Below are 22,611 nucleotides of genomic sequence, written 5' to 3'. Positions count from 1 at the left end.
ATGTTATTACCTAAATTACTCTAACATATCGTATATCTGAAGTCATAATTTGTGACACGATTATATTGAAGATAATAGAAGTTATTTCACCAAAACTAGTATAAAACTTTAACCAAACGACAGTATTATGAAGTTTTGACAAATGACATTTAACCTTTAGGTTAGGTTAGAAGGTGGCGTCCTTTATATAACAATCCCAGGACTTATTTGGTGGTGATATAATATGAATAATGATAATACATTATATTAAAAAAGGACTTTTATTCAAATGTACTTGTGTGTGAACTTCGAAGTAATTACCAAACAACTTATTTGGGGTCTTTGATTTTATAAAGACGATTTTTTTATATAGATTTGTTTATAAAAATGAGATAAATCAACTCAAAATGAAACACAAATGCATCTAAAACATATATTACACTTCTAATATCTATTTTTCCAAAACGAAACTCTTTTAAAGCTTTAAAAAGGCGTACAAGACCATAAAGCTTATATCATTTATAAATAAAGAGTTTTAGATTCCCCCGTAGAGAAATATCCGCGTATAAGATAAAACAGACGCCTGTAACCCTGACGTAGAAGGGACATAACATATATTTGGTTATAGTAGATTACCGAAAGCTTTTCTTTTATCGATCAGCCTCCCCACCTAGCGAACAAAGCCGTCGGGACGCTGGTGCTCATGCGTAACGAAACCGTTTCATTTTCCCTATTGTGTTTTCCCGTCGTAAGCGGAATTAATGTTGTCACTGTCGTTTTTTCCGATGTAAATTTTCCGATCAATTAAAAATTCATGTTAGTCTGTCGTACCGTGTTGGTATCGATAAATTATGTGCTCGCGGGACATATAGTTCTATGTGATTAGAGGGCTGGAGGGTAGTTTTCCGCCTCTGTAAGGCTATGACCACGGAAACGTCTGATCAGCTGTTTTTCGTAATTTCATTGTACGGTGATGATATGGGAAGATGCATGATTAGAAGGAAATTGTTAAAATAATTAGATTGTAAGTATTATTTATCATAATTTGCGATTAGCTTTGACGTAAATATTATATTTATTTATATTACTCGTATAGTATTTTGTTACACAAATTATAGATTTTTATTAAATGAAAACAAATAAATTGTTGCTCATTATAAATCCATATTAAAATTATTTTTTTATATAAAATATTATATGTAAAGATATGAAAATTTTACTTAGCTTAGTTTATTTTTATGAAAATGTTACAACTATGTACGGTTAAAATGAATATTTTAATAAAAAAAACCATTACATATATCGAAATATCGAAATATGTTTATAAAACAAGAATCAATGAAATTGATAACTAGTGAAGGGTTTATACAATATACACTTTATATTAAAATACTTTATATTATATAACATGACATGACACGACATATATTAAAGACAACAAGTTGGTTTCAGATCATTGAAAACAGAAGCACGTTTTGAACTGATATGCTTGTATCAGCTCAAAACGCTTCAATATTACATTATTTATTTTTTATTTACTTGAGATATGAAATAAGTACATTTTATATACATTATGTTCTTGATACGATGGTGATTTAGTCATAGTTAATAAAAAACAAATTATAATATTAGTTATTCAGCGGTCTCTTACTAATATTAAGTGTTTTTTTAAAATATATTTTAAAGTCTCCTTTTACCAACTATGGGTTTCTCTGAACACGACCTACAGTTTAACGTGGGCTACGAACCACGGTCATCAGCATTCAGCCTACTGACTGGCGAGTGAACTTTAGAAATCATACCGGAAGACATCCGGTCTTACCCAGCCTGGTTAGTAGCGTGACTGAGATCATTTTCCTCGTCGGATATTACACTCTTGCCTAGGACAATCACAAATTTTAAACAATCACAAACATAAATTTATGCCCATGCCCCAGCAGAATTCGAACCCGCGGCTATCGCAACAGTAGGAGGACCGTCCTATCGCCTTTACCACTGCACCATCAAGCCGGCTAAGTTTGGAATTAATCGTAGCTTTTAAGTAAACAAAAAGTTTATTTAAAACTGATGTGAAAAATATTGTCATGTTTTATAAAAAAATTTTCGTGTGACAGACAAATCCTTGTCTCTTCTTCAAATATCAAAATAACATATCAATTTCTTACAATTTTTTTAAAAAACAAATCTGAACTAGTGGTAGTTAGGCGGAGTAATTTCTGGAGAATAGAGCAGGTAGGAATAGCGTATATTCAAATACTTTTTGATTCCGCCAAACACACAGAATGGGCTTACAACTGGTATTTGTTATGCTTAATCAGTGATTTTATAATTATTTTTTGGTAAACTAATTTAAGGATTTCTCCATTTATATTATTTGTTGCCATAGAAATGAAGTAGTTCTGAAGTGTAATAATATTTCTTTTGTTTTAAACCCAACACGTTTCATGTTGTTTATTTTAAACGGGACCAGTCGGTAGAATTTCGGGGGGATCACAAGGTAATTTTCTTTCGAAATCATTTAATTAACCGGAATCAAATTAAGGATTACAAAAAGGAAACGTTGGATTCCTTGGTATTGTTAGGTGGACTAGGGACAAAAGTATAGTAGCTGAAGCTGTATGGCCACAAAATGTAGATTGTAGGTGTTCTAAGTCTCTCAGCTAGAAATAATTATAATTACAAAAGATCCATGCTTTGAAAACCACCTCAAGTCCGTGGATTACTGACAAGCATCGCAGTTCAGGGTGTAATACTACTAAAGGCTGACTGAAGGTGCTGGGAGATAAAACGCTCTATTGAAATGTGAACAGAACCTTATATATATATGGGGTATGATGGAGCTCGTAGACATGGAAAAATTTCATAGCCGTAAATTACAAGAAATTCTAGCCTCCAAAACTTGGAAAATAATTCTATACAGGCTCTATATATAATTCTATACAGTCATGTAAATTTGGGTTAAAACAGTGCAATTCAGAGGGTTATCAAAGGTAAATTGGCAGAGGAAGATATAGGCGATACTAACAAATATTTTAACTACAATTGTAAGCTGTCCAAATGGGACGGCGACCATATCCTTTTGGTCGTTTCTTCGTATGTCTTTGCGATTATAATTGTTTATAAGCAAGATCTCGATCCTTTTTATCAGGCATTTATTCATGTTTCAATAAATAAAGAAAATATAACTAAATAATATAAATACGAGCTAGTAAAGTGGCAGGTCTAAAGGGAGCGCGATCTAGTTAATAGGAATTTGTTGACTGAAACAATTAATATTTTTTTTTTTTTAATTAGAGCAAAAAATATTTGGTTTTAGATCTAGTTTAAACGAAACCATTTCACAGATAATTTTAAGAAACTCGCTTCAAAGGAACTTAATATATCACATCATCGACCTCGAAAAAGTTGGTCCGAAAAAACGCGTTTAAAGTGTCAGGGATTCATGGTATATTCATGGTATGTATATCTTCCTCTATTTTAAAATCAGTAACTTTCTGATACTCTTTATAGTAAACGAATCGTGATGGCGTCAGATACTCGAATGTTAATTTAATCTGGGTGTGTCACGTTTAACAGCGAGCATATGAACTCTTAATTGAATTATTATGTCCATAATAATAATTTTATAATCAATTAAGGTTGATAAATTTAGTCTTGTAGGTTAAATTTCTAAACTAAAACACTAAAACGGATAAAATAAACAACCGGTGAAATGTGTGATTTCTTAGATATTGTTTAACGTTTCACGAGCATGGTAATGACAGCGTACACGAAACATGGTAAAACATCTTCAGTGAAGAGAAATAGTGGCCGAAACCCAAAGTTAACTGACAGATACTGACGAATATTGTGGCCAGACAATATAAAACTATAGCGGCTTTATAACGAAAGCTACGAAAGAAATGGTGCAATGATCATAAAATCTGAAACAAAATCATTGGAAGTATATGGCAAAGCCCGATATATCATCTTTTACATTGTTTCCTACAAACGACCGGGTGTATATAGAATCAGAGTCAAGCCAGGGAGAGATTCCATTATGATTTGGACAGTGATGTCGTATTCGGATGGTCCTCTTATTCGCATCACTAGCCATATTACTGGAAATAATCTCCACATCCTCAATGATCAAGTTCTTATTCGATATATCGATATTTTTGGCCAATATATCGATACATAGATATAAAAATGAAAAATTATAAATGATAAGATACTTTTTAAACATTATAAAAAAGGCTTTTAATTATTTCTAATAAACATCTAAATTTAGTACTTTTTTACATTTTAAATGTTTACTTAATATTCCGCTACGTTTTAAAATATAAATTGTTGTTATTGTTTTTTTTAATTCGTGTTTTAAACATATATTAAGAATAAGGGCGTTTTCATGAGGGAGTTTGATCTACGCCTGTTTTTAAAAAATTCTACGAATTAATTAACACCTATAATATCAATAATACTTTCATACTTTTGTGTTATCTATATAATAATCGTTCTTGTTTATTTTACAATAGCTAGAACATGAAAAAGAATATATTTCCATACTGGTTTTTGCTTGTTTATCTACATTTTATGCTGAAGAATTTCGCTACCAAGGTCTCGGGATAACGATCTATTTTTTATCGTTTTCAGCTCATGAATATTCAAATTCGGCATCACGATCTGTTACATTTACAGACACAATAGTTTTTTATTAAGTTAAAATTATATACCGAGTGAAAATCTGGTAAACGATCGAACTACACTTCCACGACCGCTATTAACATATTGTTTCGACGAAAATTATTTTCTACAAAATACTTTCTTGAATTGTTGGAAATTGGCAGCTAAATTTAAGGAATAAAATGAATATACATCAAGTCACTGATTTTCATCATAGGATTTTTGGTGTGAAAGGTTGTATTGTCTTAAAGAATTTCTTAGGAAACTTGGTCAGAAGTTGTCTTAGTAGATCGCTTACTAATTTGGAGCTAACCCACGAACAAAATTCCTTTTTCATCACTAACAAATGATGACAATAACTTTATGACCATTTTTTGGGCCTTAACGGTTTTAGAAGCCAAAATTCATCGAGAGATTCACATTATACCTTAACCATAGTGACGATACACAAAAGCCTTTGATAATCGTAACAATAAAATGAAAAAATGTCAACAAAGCAGAACGCCCGCAGATGAAAGTGTGCTTAATTCAATAAAATATGACACAAGATCCTTGAACACAAGTTAGTAATGAAATTATTGCAGCAATGAGCTATGTTCTCAAATATATTAACTCTGATCGTAACTTTAGAATAATACACACTGCGCTATATTCCGAATTCAAATGCATCTCTGCCAATGTACCACAAGGTCCTTGGACCAACCTTGGAATTATTCTTACCAGTGATATTCAAGAATAATGATACGTACACTACCATTTCTTAGTAAATAAACTAACAGAAATAATCAAAAATTAATAAATATTATAATTAATATTATTTCTGTTAAATTTTAAATAAAAACAGAGCGTCTTAAAATAAATTTAAGGAAGAGTATTTTAGGAGACGTAAATTATATTAACTTATATAAAAACAATAAAAGTGCGAAAATGTAAGTGGATTACGAATCTGGATAACGTTATAAAGCGTATATTTTTTAGGAATTTTTACAATGGGATCTACCAGCGGGGGAAGAAATAAATACATCAATTTTCGGAACAAGCAGCGAGCCAACATGAGCTTTTTTATCGTCGTCATGTTCTTCGCCGTATTTGGAATTATCGTTTTCACCGAGATATTTTTCATCGATGAAAAAGAAAAGGGTGCAGGTATATTATGATTAATGTTTTTCTTTATTTAAAAAAGAACTAAATTTTAACAATAAACAAATGTAGTTTTATTTTATATACTATAATATACTTTCCAATATTTGCAACTAAAATTTAATAACCAAATTATTAAAATATCTATTTTAATATTTAAAAGTGGAAATTACTCTCTGTTTTTAGGTATTTTAGTCCGACATGGATCTTTAAACTTCCACCATGGCAAAGATAAAATCGACTATGATAACGAATTTCAAGTGAGTAACTATGCACAAGATATTATTTAAAACATCACTCAAAAAGGCTATGGTTTCACAAATAGAGGACAGATTGATGTTGTTTCTCTTTGAAAACAATTCATTACAATATGATTACCATTATCACTAGTTTAGGATAATTAGTGGAATTGTAAGTTGAAAAACTTAACATCATCAATATATTCAATTATGCATATTTACATATTATTGAAGTATTTCCTTTGCATTTGATTTTTTCACACCACCTATGTAATCTGAAAGTATGTTTATGTCTGATATTCACTTCTTTAAACAAATACGATATAATTTCCAATAGTGTCAGTACCTATTCCTTACATAATCTTATCAAATGTACATTCTTTTTTCCTTTAAATACATTCTATATTTTTTAATAGCCACTATGAACAATGATACTAACATTGATATTTATAAATTTAGCATACCCTATCAAACAGAGTTATCTGATCTTTGAAAATTAACTTATCCTGTTAGTTTTGTTGTTGTCACATCCATTATATATCATAATTTTAATTCATATTTCAAATTTGGGTACTTTTCCAAAGAATATTGTAGTAGTAATATATAGTATAGTAACAGACACCTACTGAAATTAAAATATATTCAAAAATTCAATCTAGCTTCGTTATGGCTCTATTACCAATAAAAATAAGTTTCTGTTTTTTTTTCTTTATTTTCTTAATTTCATAATATTTTAAGTAGATCATAAAATAAAATATAACAAATTAACAAGTAAATCACAACCATAGAATTAGCAAATAACAAACATATAATATGGAAATGTGAATGAGTATAACAAACCAATCAAATACTACCTATTGTTCATTTACCTGTTGTCGGGGCCAAACGAGTAGAAGACCGGAACTTTCCGAGTGGAACTGAACACACATATTCAAAGCACTTACATACAGTAACAAATAAAAGTGTTTCTTGGTCATAAATAACTTGTTTTAGTCATCGTAAAATCCTATAAGTCAAAATCTGTTTCGTTGACATTGACAGCGCATAAAATTTCGCTCCAGTAAAACGGCGACTAATCTGTCTGAAATGTTTCTATCAGAAGAGGCAAAAGAAAGACTCCAGATAGCTCTGCAGATCATCAAGCAGATTTTCCACGTGGGATTTATACCCTACATACTTTATATGGGTTTCAAAATGGGACCGGATAGTGGATGTGGTGCTTTTCATTTTACGCACTTGTTATGGCATTATTGATATGTAATTAACCGTTAACATTAAACATCTTCTAGTTTATTGGTGCTTATTTTATTAAACGATGAATGAGTCTTTTATTATTTGTCGATTATAAGAAATATATTTTAGAGGAGATAAAACCCGTAACTATATCGGTATATAAGTTATATCTCACGACGTGTCATGTGTTTGTTTTAAGCCTGAATGGTGTAACAAATGAGACCCCAGAGTTTGTTTTATGTTATGATGGATATGGCTGGAGCTTCCAGTGTCCTTTTATATTGCTATTCAATAAGTCGCCTCTTATTTCCATAAAATTGTGATAAATTGTAAAAAAGCTCCCGGATATGATTTAGTAACCCGAAGAATTTTAAAAAATATATAAGGAAAGTGTATAAAATTATTAACATTTATATTTAATGCAATACTACGAATGAATTATTTCCTAGTATTTAGAAAGTAGCAAGCATAATTTTCAAACCAGGGAAAACACCAGGAGGTGTCGCCTCCTATCGGCCTATAAGTTTACTATGGATAATCTCAAGATTATCTCTTATAAAAGTTTTTGAGGAATTATACATAAAGAGGCTTAATAATATAATAGAAAAAAGAAAAATTACTCCAGAACACTAATTTGGGTTTCGTAATAAGCAGAGGATTATAGAACAAGTGCATAGACTTGTAAACAAAATTAAATGTGTAAATAAATGTCAAAATATATTGTTCGGCTGCATTCCTGGACATATCTCAGGTTTTTGATAAAGTATGGCACACAGAGTTGCAGGTTAAATTAAAGAAAATCCTCCCTCATCCACATTTACTCATGTAACGTCCACTCTGTGTAGAAGGACATGCCCACCAGTAAATATCAATAGTTGTCAACTTCCCCAAGCCAAGAATGCTAAATATATTGGTATGAATCTGGACTGACGACTAATCTGGAAGAAGTACATACTTGCTAAACAACTTGAACTTAAACTATATCAAATATGTAATGTTATCATTAGATAACAAGGTAGTGCTAAACGAATTAATATTAAAACATATTTGGTCATGTTGAACCCAACTATAGGGTACTGCTAGCAAGTCTTATATAGCCATCATACAACGGTTCCAAAATGAAGTGTTGCATGCCATTGTAGATACTTCGTAGTATATCTCTAATGAAGTGATACAATATTATATCCCTCTACCACCCATTACAAATTTGATTCGGAATGTTTGTGTTAAGTACTTTGAAAGAGAGTTAGTGCATCCCAATGTGTTCGCTAATCAACTAAAAGTGCGACATGATAGTAAAGTGCATAAACTAAAACGTTTCAAAGACTTTAGAACAACTTTTAGATAGGAGTAACTAATTAAGATAATATTTTGCTTAGGACATCACTTAATAAAGTGATTTCTACATGTCACGCATATATTACAATCAGAAGAAATGCTTATTGCCCACTGGGCAGATTGTTGAGCCGTAATAGTAATAATTTAATAATAAAGTAAAAAATCTAATGAAGTTTTATTTAGTAGTAATAAATTATAAAAAAAGTTTTTGTTATTTTAAACCTTTCATATTCTATAACTTGTATAGACTCTAATCTTTAATGATGTATGTATTCTGTCCAAAACATATAATAACAAATTAGCTCTTATCGCATTCGAGTATCAAAACATTTCAAGTGTCATTAATATGTTATATATTTATTTTAGATATAAATCTCCTTTATTAAGCCATATTTCATTAAAATTGCTATATATAATATCGAGACAATATCATTCGGAAAAAAACATATCGTGGTTATATGGTGGCATACACTGTCAACAATTTACCATATTTAAAATAGGTTAATTTATGGTATAAGATTTCTACATAAGCACGAGCCGATATTGTCAGCCTGAGACGGTATCTGTTTATCCTGTTGTTTATTATTCACTCCCATATGATAAAGTTCACTTTGTATGTTTGCTTATATTTCGCAAATGTAACGTGGGTACTAAAATTATGTGATTCGCCTCCGCTAGACTTGTTCTTGTAACAAAATAAGCTGCGATCAACCGATGCCCCTGAAGTCAACATAACCGGTCAATTAAAAGTCCCCAGTCTGACACATCGATGGCGCTACTAGAATTAAATCCATGTTTTTTAGTTAGCCCTAACCCTAAAAAGATGCGTGTATAAATTAAGACAACTGTCGGATCATTAGTTTGTGAATTATAGCATTTTGAGTGAAGCACTTTTGTTATTGTGAAAAAACGGATAAAAAGGAATTTCGCGTCTTCATAAAATATTGCTTTTTGAAGGGAAAAAATACATTGAAGCAAAAACTTGGATTGATGCCGAGTTTCCGGACACTGCTCCAGGAAAATCAACCACCCAGGATTGGTATGTTAAGTTTAGACGTGGTGAAATGAGCACCGAAGACGGTGAACGCAGTGGACGCCCAAAAGAGGTTGTTACCGACGAAAACATTTAAAAAATCCACAGAATGACTTTGAATGACCCTAAATTGAAATTGAATGATATAGCAGACACTCTAAAGATATCAACCGAATGTATACATAATATTATTCACGAATATTTTGGTATGAGAAAGGTCTGTGCAAAGTGGGAGCCGCTTTTGACCAAAAACGACGACGAGTGGAAGGCACACGATTAACCTGTTGCAAAGCGTGGGAACTAAAAACATATGGATTTAATTCTAGTAGCGTCGTTTATGTGTCAGGCCGGGGACTTATTAGAAATTAGAAATCCATTTTCACAAAAAAAAAAGAATGTAGCGCACTAGGTACTTTTTTCTTCGACGAGCACTCCCAAGACGCCAAAATAATAAGACACATGTTAATCATTGTTAAAAACACTAAAATCAAATAAATCAATGTTTTAGGACGATGATTATATTTCAATACGCGTTGGTCAAGCAATGATGGATACCGCAGATATAGGGGCATTTCTGATGGGTAAATCACGCATTCACGTGTCGAACGGGATCGATAATGCTCCGCCCTTCATGGCCAAGGTAACAGCTATCAAATTTTGCATCGAATTCCTAGACACTAACACGAAATTCTTGTAGGTCATTTCCGAAAATCAACTTCCTCCTTATCCAGAAAATTTCTCGATATCCAACGGGTCCTGGCAGAATGTGAGCGGCAGCAAATATAAATTTTTCGTGTTTTCTGCTTATTACGACCAAAGACGAAACCAAAGGAATATTAGGATAATTGCCGCTACTAAGACCAGAGGGCCCGAGAGAGTTTGGTGCCGCCTCTGGTATAGGATAATAGACGGAAATAGCACAGTCAACATATCACGTACAGTTCCTGCGAAAATAAAGGTAACTAATAAGGATAAATTGTTGAAGGTAGTTAATTTTGTTCTTCATCCGAGTACTAACAAAATCGCTTTTAAAATATAAGTTTGAGGAAAAGGTAACTTTTGTTTTTCTTAATAAATGATTTTATAATCGTACATATTTAGTAAAACTTATTATATTAAGCCATATTATAGCGCTTTGGAAAGGTAACAGTTCATAATAATGTTTAATCAGTCAAAATTTGTATGCTAAAAAATGCTCAAACCGAAATGAGAAACTTGTTTTGGTCAAATTTTGTCTTTTTACTGCCCAAAAGGGAAAAATCGAAAATTAAGTGAATGTCGGAATTCGGTTTATTTATTTTCCTTCGTAGGCCACCATAGGTTCATTGATCATAGAAAAGCCTTTAAAACATGGTACCAAAAGAAGGTTATACCAAATGAATTAAGAGTAAAATGTTTCATAGACGGCATCCATTTGTGAAACAAATGATTACGGTTGATAAAAAATCGGGTACGGCAATAATGTATGTAAAAATATAATAGTCGAGACCCAAAGAAGTTTCACAAGCGGTTGCAAAACATTAACCAGAAGGAATGGAAAAGAATGCTTAATCAAACTGTTTTTCCTTCAATCAAACGGCATATATATCATTGATTATTGAAAAGTAGTGTTATTTTTAAAGTATGGAATTGGTGATATTTTGCTTGGATTATTACTGAGGGAATTGCCATTGCTGTCTGAGGCTGAATCATATTCCGAAGTTGGATCTTACATTTTGTGAGAAACTGCTATTAAAACGTATTAAACCACTTATAAAAATACCAGATTTCCAGTATGGATCTTAAAATTGCCAAATAATCAGTTTATCCAGGTACGACATTTGGGATAAATCCGCAAGATGTGTAAAATACCAAGAAACTATTGTCAATTGGTGGAGGCGTATCTTTTCTTAAACCTATTTCAGCTGAAGTTCCGCAGGGTAGTAACTTGAGGCAATTCCTGCTCTACATTGCTGATGTCCCAGTACCAGAAGAAGGCTGCAAAGTGGCTGCTTAAGGCTGGAAAAAGTACAAGTGGCAAACATCAAGATTTAGAAATGAATTAGAAACTATAAAATACAGCAATATATTTCAGAATGGAAAAAAACCTAATTATGTCACTTAGGGGATGCCCGATACTTTAAGCAGAATCCATCTCGATGGCAGATTAAATTGGAAACATCACGTTAAACAAAAAGCAGAGTAGATCAGATTCAAAATCAAATCACTGGTTAGTTGGAAGATAGTCCCAACTTGACTTAAAATCAAACAGATTGGTTTATCAGGCAATCATAAAGTCTATTTGGACTTGTGGGGTGTAAAGGTGAGATAACGCGCTAAACCTTAAACCGACTAGTAATATAACGCTGCCAAAACAAAGTTCTTAAATCAATTACCAAAGCTTATCGCTATCGAAATCAAATGAATTTACGAAATTACCCAAGATTGCACTAAACCATGGAATAAGGTTTGCTAATTTACAGCAACGTGGAAGCTATACAGCTACTAGATAACACTCAGGAAATCACATGAACTTGTATGGTACAAGCGTTACTATTTATATTTCGGAAATAGAAAAAAAAAACAAATAGTTAAGCTGCGAATATATTTTTATTATTTTTTAAAGTACTCACCATGATGATCGATACACTTTTGTATACGCTTAAACCAATTTTCGAATCATTTATTCCATTCCGAATGAGAATGAGAAGATCTTCAAAACATGATTTTTGCATGCTTCAATAGCTTCTTCGGGCGATGAAAATCGTTAACCACGCAGTTTATTCTTCAAGTATGGGAAAAAAAAGAAGTCATTGGGTGCCAAATCAGGGCTGTAAGGTGGATGACCCATCAATTCGATGTTTTGAGTGCTCAAATAGTCTCTTGTTTCAGCCGATGTGTGAGAGCTCGCATTGTCATGATGAAGAACAATCCGGCGTCTCTTGTTTGTTTTCTTTATTTCACCGCACACTTCTGGCAAACAAATGGTTATGTACCAATCAGAATTTAGCATTCTACGATCCTCTAGAGGCACCGTTACAATATGACCAGTTTTCCTGAAGAAACAGGCCACCATTTTCTTTGAAGTGCTTCGTGTGCGAACAACTTTTATTGGATTTGGTTCATCTTGGAACACCCATACAGTCGACTGCTACGTACTTTCAGGCTCATACGAATATATACATGATTCGTCACCTGTCACGATCTTATAAACGTCTTTCGAAGCACCGTGATTTAATTTTTAAGCATTTCTTTGCACGATTGGACACGAGCCTTTTTTTGAGCGATTGTCAAATTGTGTGGGATCCAACGCGAACATAACTTTCGCACAGCTAAGTGTTCATGTAAAATCGCATATATGCTGGTGGAACTAATACTTAGGGATGCCTCAATCTCATAATAGCTGACATGACGATCTCAACTTAAATTAAGTAGTCTAATTTAATTTTAATATTGGAACTTTTTTAATACCTAAACTTTTTTAGGTAATCAGGGAAAACTGGAATTTAAGATACAGTGCATGTTTCGTAATGTGCCCACTACGCGCCAATCTCACCGTACCCACAGCGGTCAGTGTGGTGGCAAAGCTCAAAGATTCGCCCACGAACATGCTACACGTCATCAATAACATTAACGAATCGAATTGGAAAAGCAATACCCTTAACAACCCTCCGATCGGCAGGTTCGGAGTTTGCGTCAAGCCTCTTCACTTCGATTACAATAAGGTAAACTTTACGGAACTCGCGATACGTTATTAATTTTGCCCTTTTTAAGGAAATGGAAATAATGGAATTTATAGAACTGAACAGACTGTTAGGCGTAGATCATTTTACATTTTATAATCACACCATAGGACCTCAAGTCTCTTGTATCTTACGGGAGTACCAATCTCAAGGCATCGTAACACTGTTGCCGTGGAAACTAGCGATGGTGTCGCAGAAGGAAATTCGAACCGAGGGCCTTTTCGCCGCTCTAAACGACTGCCTTTACAGATCAATGTACAAATTCTCTCACATATTACTCATCGATTTGGACGAATACATAATTCCAAATTACAACGAAACTCTTCCCCAACTTATCGAGTAAGTACAACTTATAGATAAAAATTTACCAAAAACTTTCAACCGTAACCAACGAATTTCAGAATATATTTCAGTGCGCAGTGTGCAAAATTTAGTATGCATATGGACAGAAATACTTTTATTTTTGGGTTTAAGCTTATAGTTCGTTCAGTTTTTAATCAAGAAACATATCCAAATCATTGTAATCTGTGCAAATTAATTGTAATCATCTTAACTATTAAAACAATTATCAATTATTGATCAATATTTTATTATTTTCTAACATTAAAAATGTCTGTTCACAATTTTTAAAAAATAATACAAAGAATGACTAATGATGAACAGCGTTATTTGTCGTTTATGTCATATATAACTTTTATGACATATTGCAGTTTACATGGTTATAATGATTATATATAGTCTTGAATACTTACATTCTTTTATTAAATGTCTCCCTTTAATTTCTTCGGTCAATTTCTTGTATAGATCTAGATAACATTGACTCTGTTTCTGTAGTCATCCAGATAGAAATATTCTCTCTATAACTAGTTACAATACATGCAAACTGACTGAACTCGCACATTTCTACACAAAACAAAATTCGAAAAACACATTTCAGGCACACAATACCGATTAATAATGAACAGTAACACTAAGAATGGGTTTAATGCATATAACAATTTTTTTAGCTATTTAAATCATCGACTCAACACACGAACTACCGGTTCATTTTCATTCCAAAATGCTTTTTTCTATCTGCAATGGGACGACGATTCCGAAGTTTACGATTTCTCGGACCCCATCTCTTCGAATCTGGTTACGTTAAAGAAAACGCGCCGAAAAACCAAACTTCATCCGCATAAACAACGATCCAAATACATATGCCGACCGGAACTTGTTGTCGAAGCCGGTAATCACTTTGTTTGGGAATTTATACCTGGACACGGTAAATATTATTACATTCTTGACCATGTCAATGTCACATTTTTATAATATTACTGACAGGTACACTGAATGTACCAGCGGATGCCGCAATTCTACACCATTACAGGATATGTGAATTTGGTGGCAACGATTGCATAAAAACATCATCCACGGTAGACAAAACGGCTTACAAGTAAGTAATACTTTTTGCCATTACTAAATCAACGTCAATTACTTTTACAAAAAAAATAGAATTAAATTCGCACGCACCAATGAGAAAACAGACACTTCAGATTCGTTTACGGGTTTCTGACCGATATTAATTCAGTACTAAAATAAATAAAATTTATTTTTAATATTAGCTACGGTATGTTTATCTTAATTTTTGTACCATATAAAATGAAATATAAATGCATTTGTTTTGAGAATACAAGTATGATTGAAATCAGTTTATAAACATTATTTCTCTATTTCCCTTTTAGATACCTTCAAAGCCTAACCAGAGCTGTGAGAGAGCAATACGATAAGTTAAAATACAGCTGTAACTTATCGCAACCTAAAGAACCGCCAACAAGAGTTTTTCATAAAATTTTAAGCATGCTGAAAAACTCTCAAAAGAGATGAAGAAAAAGCACAATTGCAAAAGGAATATAATATTTAATTTTAAAATGGAAATTTGAACTTTCTTTTTGTACATATAGTAAGTAAATTAAAATCAAAATTTTTAATATTTTTTAAACTTGTAATCGACTACATAAGGATGTCATCACACTTGTTTTGCAGAATTAAAACAAAATTATGTAGGGTTATAACTGTAATAGTCTTAATCTATTAATATAAGGATCGTATTTATACGTTATTCTTATGTTTGTCTCAAAAATCTGAAATAACTGATTTAACTATGTACTCTGGGCCTACTTTATAGGAACATTGTTCTCGTATTTACCTATATTAGGTAGACATGTTGTTTTCCTTACTTTGTTACCGTTGTAACTTATCTGTAGATACATTTACTTTATTTTTTCACAAAACTACTGATTTGTATCTATTTAATGAATAATATATGGGTGGTATACTGGTCTATTAATGTTATTTAATTTGACTTGTTTAAATAACCAAAATGTTGAGATTATACTATTAAAATCCATTCATAACATCAGTGAAAACTATACTGTTCATTACCTCTTGTGATTTATGGAAAATGGCCAACAAGATAGCACTTAATTAATTTAATTAAGAAAATAACTGAAATTCATATTCTATATGAAAAGAAGCGGTCATGCATCAACTCATAAATTTTTTTTTACAATAAAGATTTGAATTTAGGAAAACATTCAAAAGCAAAGTTGTAAGTTTGTCATCATATGAGAAATATTGCAGATTATATTATTAAGGGCTATTAAAATAAAGACAAATATTATTTTCTAATATTTATATCACAATGTGTTCCCAAAGTATTTTTCTAGCAGCTTCATAATTCTTCGAATTTTTATAAATTAAGTGTAGATTATAAGCAGCCTCCTGTCGCAGGTCCAATATATCAGGGTGTTGATCCAAGTACGCATTTTTAACTTTTAATACCATTTTGTAATAGTGTTCGGCCAAATGAAACAATCCAATTTGATGGTACATCCTTGCTAAGTTATAAAAAGCTTCCTGTTTGGCGTGTTTACTTCGTACTTTGGCGTAATTAAAAAATAAATAGGTGACCGTTTCTAACATTGACTTCTTCTGGTTTTTATTGACGTGCCTCTGGCAATATTGTTGTAACATACACATTGCTAGAAATGTAAAAAATTTCGATTTTAAAATTTCAATTTCAATATGCTCTAATTTATTTTCCATTTACCAAGAGTATTTTACATTTGTTAAAAAAAAGACTATCAGAATAATTAAATCTAGTTAACCATTCAAAATAAATGGAGGCCAATAAACATTTTATACGTGAAATTCTAATTAATAGTCAAAAGTTCGTCTTCAATGGTTTGAAATCATTGATACAAACATAGTAAATTAGTATTTAAATAACGTGTAGAAAAATAAAAATTTACCACAACAATATATACGTTTTAGTGAAATATGCGATTTATCTCGTGAAAATGAGTCCCACTACAATCGTCGCGTTCATTACGCCTTCGGACTATAATTCGATGAAAACTGTGAAGACTTCATATTGAACACAATATAATATTAAACAACCATCTGTTTCCAATCGTTAAATTAAACTATTCTATTATAAAAAAATAGTAGAAGCTATAAAATAGAAAAACTGATTTTTGAACTGAAGTTTTTACAAACCAAACGGACATGGATAGCTAAAAAGCCGCAGCCTTTAAGAGACAATATAATGGTTAACCAGATTTTTCAGTAGTCAATAATTGTAACTCCACTCTCAATATCTAATATCTAATAAACCAACCTATCATAAACCCGGCATAAGTATTGGTCTTGTAGTCCTTTAAGAAATGACTAAAGCATTCCGAGTAATTTCCGATTGCACAAAAATAATTTCCTAACACTAGTTCTTTATTCTTCTGAGGGAGTTTCCTCTGTGCCACTGACGTTTCTTTAAAACATAAAGTTAATATTTACTAATTTAACAAAAAAAAGTCAATTACCAATAAATCTATAGCAATTCCTAGTGTCTTCAACCAAATGCAACATTAAGGAATATATATTCCAAACTTCATTGTTCTGTACATGACGAAGAAGTAAGTCTTTGGATATCATGTAGCCATGAAAGAAGTCTTTATTATATAGACAGGCAAAACAAGCCATCACATAAATATCAGCTTCAAAACAAAAAATTATCAATATTAAAAAAAACGTTTCTTTAATATTAACTTACAAAAGTACTTAACAAATCTCCTGGATGTTAACCCCATGAATGCAAATTTCTGAAATAAAACATACTCCCTCTTTTTATAAGCTAACATTAGAATGTCCTTGAAAAGTTGATATTCGTCTTCTATGCTTGGTTCAAACGTAACTACAAAAAATATGTTATATAATTTCCTCTTATTAATTAAAGTTCACACAGCCCAACAATTAAAAACTTTTCAATAATTTCAATAGATTCCTGGGTTATTTTGGTGTGAATGATTAAATGAAAATTTTATATTGTTTAATTTCTTTACTGTAAAGTTTCTCTCTTTTTTAAGATATATAATCGACGTTGTACTGTGAGAAAATTGTGAATTCTGAAAGTGATAGAAAAACTAAGTGATAAAAAAAATTAGATAAAAAAATAAAATGTAAGAAAATTGCTTAAAAAAAATTTTATACATATATTTTCGTTGGCCTAAATTATTGGAATAAAAACCTTACCTTCTAACTTAAATTCTAAATCACTGACGTCTTGTCCTTTAAACATTCGAAATTTTAAGATTTTGCTAATTTTCTGTTTATACGACACCGATACCTGAACAGCGATCTTCAATTCTTCATAATTTTTTAAAACAGCACAGTGGCGGGATAGTAACAATTCACAGCACATCCAATAATTTTTGAAATCTCCAATCTGCTTCAATAGTTTCATTTGTTCGATTAAAAGAGCTACATGCAGTTTTCCTGAACTATAAATGTGCATATAATATATAACTCATGGATGATTACTGTATATGTACCTAACATCCTGTGATAAAACATTTAATGCTTCTTCTTTTCTATCTTGTTTTATTAATAATAATCCTAAAGCGTACAGGACATCAACGTGATTGGGAGCCATAGATATAACTGTATAATATGCATCAATCGCCTGAAAACGAGATGATTTGATTGTTTAGAACTCCTGAATGTTCAATAGAGCTCATATAAAGACAGGTAGATAGGAGATTATTGTTTGAATATATATTTTGCTTCCAAACAAGTGCGACTAAAGTTTTAAATTTTTTATAGTAAAGAATCAGTATAGTATGATACCATTAATTACTATTCAAAAGATAAATAAACCTAATGGTTGAAGTTGACGTTTTGTATCAGCAAGCAAAATTTTAGAGGATGGAAAAGACAACACTAACATAGTGTGGCACAATTTTTCTAACATAAATAACAATACGTCTTTTGAATTCCTTCCTTATTTCATTGTTAAAAACTTTGTCTATTAATATAGTTTTCTGACACGTCAGGTTCCTGAGAAATAGTGTGACTATTTGCTATTTACCCTTGAAAACTATATTACTCCACAAAGACAGTCGATATCTTTCCATACTAATTGTATATTCAGTGATTTTAAAAGAAACGTACGAAAACATGAAACTAATTTTGGATATAACCAAGTATAAAGAATACAACTGGAAAGTTTGTGTTGATTTAAAAGTTGTTGCTAGGGAGGTTTCACGAAATAATGTTTTTTTCTGGGACAGCAGAGACACCAAAAACCACTATGAAGTTAAATATTGATCACTTTGTTGGTGGTAAATCAAACGTTAAATATGAAGCACTTATTCCACGAGAAAATTCTTCTTGATTCTTTCCAGCCTTACATATACAACTTGGTTTAATGAAAAATCTTATTAAGGCCATGGACAAAAATGGTAAAGGATTTTTGTATCTGAAAACTGTTTTCTCTGAATTAAGTGATGCTAAATTAAAATAAAGTATTTTTCCGGTGCACAAATAAGAAAACTTAAAGGAAAAAAACAATGAATTCGATGGAAATCTTACTGCGAAAGGGTTAGCCGCTTGGTTATCTCGACGTAAGAACGTAATTCATGGATTTCTAGGCAATATTAAAGCTGAAAACGTCGAGTTTTTAGTGAATGACTTGTTACAAAAATTTAAAATGATGGGGTACAGAATGTTTAAAAATACATTTCTTGCATCATACATTCCTAATCTTGAAATTATAAGGTGACGACCAAGATGAACGCTTTCACCAGGATATAAAAGAGATAGAAGAACATTATCAAGGAAGATGGAATATTAATATTAGCAGCTAAAATATTAGTAGATTACTGCTGGTTTGTAATGAAGGAAGATTCACTGCTCAAGAGGAAAAGTTAATATTTCGTAATTTTCTTTCAGAATATATGGCTCATTTTTTCTATTGTCTACTTGTAAATATATATTACTATTTTTTTTTATAAAATTAATAATACAAATAAATAAAAATGATTTAAATTTTTCATACTGTCTTTATTTATAGTACTTTAATTTATAACTTTAAAATGGTACGTGTTTCAAAAAATGTTTGTGTTCAGCAGGTACAATTTGACAAAACAGCCGTTTTATTTAATATAGAAAAAAAAATCACCAACTGTAATTAAAAGACGAAATGTACTAGTTTTCTAAAAATTTTTGTCTAAAATAAGTTTATTATAATTTTATTTCTCTATTATTATGTCAGAACACGACACGTGTTTTTATGAATAATCCTAAACAACAAAGAAAAGTCTATATATATTGTGTGATATATTTCTCTTACTAGTTTAACTCGTTTTCTTTTAAATTTGTCAAATTAATGCGTGATTACACTTATTAGTTAATTTTCTATAGTGTTGTACTCACCTGTTAGTAAAAAACAAAATTATAACACTTACCTCATTCGGCATATTACAGCTCACTAGACATTCGGCGTGTTTTAACCAGACGGCCGCTAAAGAATGATTCTTGCTCTTAACCAAAGGCACCAGTAACTGTAAAGCTTCTTTGAAATACGAAGACGCCATTAAAGCTTCCGCGATTTCGAAAAAAAACATGCCATAAACTTCGATATCTTCATTTTCGAGCATGTCCTGTATTAAGGGAGCCACTAGATGATGGCACTGCAACCTTATAATACAAACGATAAATTTTGTTTTTAGGTCCGCCTGAAAAATCCTAGTTTCAAATAGGAATAAAAATGATGGTATTCTTCTTACATGTATATTGTCCTGCATTGTATAAGAATTCACTATAATAGCCATATTTTCATCGACCATAATATCGAAGGTGAACCCGCAAAATTGTGTGAATATATCCAAACATTCTGAATACCTTTCACTCAGAAGCAGTAATTCCAACATCATATTCAACAAATCTTGGCTAACCTTATCCGGTAACCGTTTAATGGGAACCCTCAATGTCTCTAATGCCCTAATATAATTCTGCATTTGGTAGTACTCTCTAGCTACTTCATTGCACATACTTATAATTTGTTCATGCTTACTTTTCGGTAGTGCCTTGGCTAATTGTAATTTACAATGCAGCATACCTTTCTTGCCAGTTTCCTTATCTGAAATTGATAAAATCAATTTATTGTATATTTACAAAGTGTAAATCTATAACATCAAGGGGAAATTGGTTTTTTTTTTTAATTATTTATTTACTTTACCCTATATATATTCACAAAACTCCGAAGAATAATGAGTAATTAAATTTGGACCTTTACTCTAAACCATATCCGCGCAGAGACACTTGTTACTCTGAAGTTGCTATATCTTAAACTTCAAAGGCTGTATTATGGCTTGAAATTACTTTTTTCCACCTAATCGACACTGATATCTTAAGTTCTACTTAAACGGTTTACTTTAGTTTAGCGTGTATATCTCCCCTGTCTCCGAGACCACAGAAATTGAATAAATTATATAGCTTCTTAAAAAATCAGAATGGTCAAAAAACGGAGAAGGGCGTTTTGTGAAAAAAAAAAACATAAAAAATGTATATAAAAATGCCTGGTAATATGTCTAAATATAAAATATGTTTCTATTTTCACAGCTGTTTACTAATTCGAAGAGTTCCGACATTGTAGTTCCATACAAGTACATATGAATGGCCTTTTTATTATAAAAGTTTGGGTATCTTTAAAAACCATAAATAGTCGGCACTTTTGAAAACAAAAAATCAAACCTGTATTTGCCTTACTTGGTAAACATGGAATGGAATGGACTACCAAGTGTTTTGATTGATAATCACAGAAATATATTATAAGCATCTAAAATCATGTGATCACATAAAATAGTGGTCACTATTTTCATTCAATTATTGTTTTACCTATGTTTGTTGAATGTTTTGGAACCATCATCTGTTTCAATGGTTTTCATTCAATATTTCCTAATCTAATAAAATATATCTATATCTATAATAATATATAAATTCATATATTTCACCTGTAATTTAAACTTTAATGGCTGTAAAATATCTACATGTTTATTACCTCTTTGCTGAACCAATTCCATTCTTTTCTTGTGTAACTCGATATTATGTGGCTCAGCTCTTATCGCACGAGAATAGTATGTAATAGCAGCTTTTAACTGATTATCTTGAAGTTCAATATCGGCTAATCTGCACCATATCTCTGCATTGGATGGCTGCAGATGACAGGCAAGCATTAAAAAAGCTAAAATATTTAGTTTATAATAACAGTAAATAGTTAAGAATATGAAATAATATATATTAATACAATGTACCTTTATATTTTTTCATATTATGGTTCTCATACATTTGAGCCAGAGTTAAATATGGCTCAATGGCATCCGGTGATTGTCTAATGACTTCAAAACACATTTTTTTTGCTAATTCCAATTCTCCTCTAGCAAATCTTAAATTTGCTTCTCCCATTAACCCTTTTAAATTAGGAGACAGTTTACTCATTTGCCTTTTAGCTTTTCTTGTTGTTGAACCTACAAGATCATTTGTTAAGACATATCTGAGTTAAAACATTTTGTAATCATGAATGCCTGATATTTCGCCATCTGATTCTACTTCTATGTCAGATATATCCTGATCTAAATTTTCGTTAACATCGTCTATTTGAATAGGAATATTTTCTAGTGAAATTTCATCCATGTTTATATATAACTGTTATAAATAGCTGAAAATCTCTTCACAGAAAGCATAGGCTTTTCAGTTATATAGATGGCTACACAAATCTCTCACAAAACATAGAAATTCTCCATATTTTGTGAACAAAACCACGAACTCTATGAACTCCAAACTCTATGAACAAAACCAAACAATATCAAAATAAATTACTAGGGTTAAAACTCTATCCTTCTTCCTTTCAACAATATAGGCGATAGTAGCACCATAATACATTTCCGCA

At 31.4% G+C, this 22,611-nt stretch overlaps 2 protein-coding genes across 3 annotated transcripts; one reads left to right on the top strand and one right to left on the bottom strand.

The window, feature by feature from the left end:
• The first annotated feature begins 682 nt into the window (after positions 1-682).
• LOC143202028 (uncharacterized) lies at positions 683-15,671 on the top strand. Its single transcript, XM_076413300.1, has 10 exons — positions 683-1,003; positions 5,620-5,787; positions 5,968-6,041; positions 10,133-10,264; positions 10,322-10,582; positions 13,089-13,328; positions 13,378-13,685; positions 14,354-14,610; positions 14,670-14,781; positions 15,071-15,671. The coding sequence occupies exons 2-10, from the start codon at positions 5,631-5,633 to the stop codon at positions 15,210-15,212; spliced, it is 1,683 nt and encodes a 560-aa protein (XP_076269415.1). The 5' UTR covers positions 683-1,003; positions 5,620-5,630; the 3' UTR covers positions 15,213-15,671.
• A 334-nt stretch (positions 15,672-16,005) lies between these two features.
• On the bottom strand, positions 16,006-22,602 carry LOC143202010 (general transcription factor 3C polypeptide 3). 2 transcript variants are annotated; one of them, XM_076413283.1, is made up of 11 exons: positions 22,247-22,602; positions 21,977-22,189; positions 21,724-21,906; positions 20,450-20,802; positions 20,129-20,398; positions 18,215-18,345; positions 17,916-18,163; positions 17,437-17,577; positions 17,207-17,380; positions 17,008-17,154; positions 16,006-16,369 (listed from the first exon to the last, which is right to left on the bottom strand). In XM_076413283.1, the coding sequence occupies exons 1-11, from the start codon at positions 22,353-22,355 to the stop codon at positions 16,020-16,022; spliced, it is 2,319 nt and encodes a 772-aa protein (XP_076269398.1). In that variant the 5' UTR covers positions 22,356-22,602; the 3' UTR covers positions 16,006-16,019. The 2 variants fall into 2 exon arrangements, with proteins under 2 accessions (XP_076269398.1, XP_076269405.1); XM_076413290.1 differs by lacking the exons at positions 21,724-21,906; positions 21,977-22,189; positions 22,247-22,602 and adding exons at positions 21,432-21,501; positions 21,561-21,682.
• Between the last annotated feature and the right edge of the window lie 9 nt (positions 22,603-22,611).

This window comes from Rhynchophorus ferrugineus, unplaced genomic scaffold (assembly GCF_030347505.1).
Source record: "Rhynchophorus ferrugineus isolate W39M unplaced genomic scaffold, kcgeb_rfMv2 rfM1, whole genome shotgun sequence".
NCBI lineage: Eukaryota > Metazoa > Arthropoda > Insecta > Coleoptera > Curculionidae > Rhynchophorus > Rhynchophorus ferrugineus.
The sequence above is the reverse complement of the archived record's forward strand: the minus strand, read 5'-3'. Positions and strand labels throughout refer to the sequence as shown.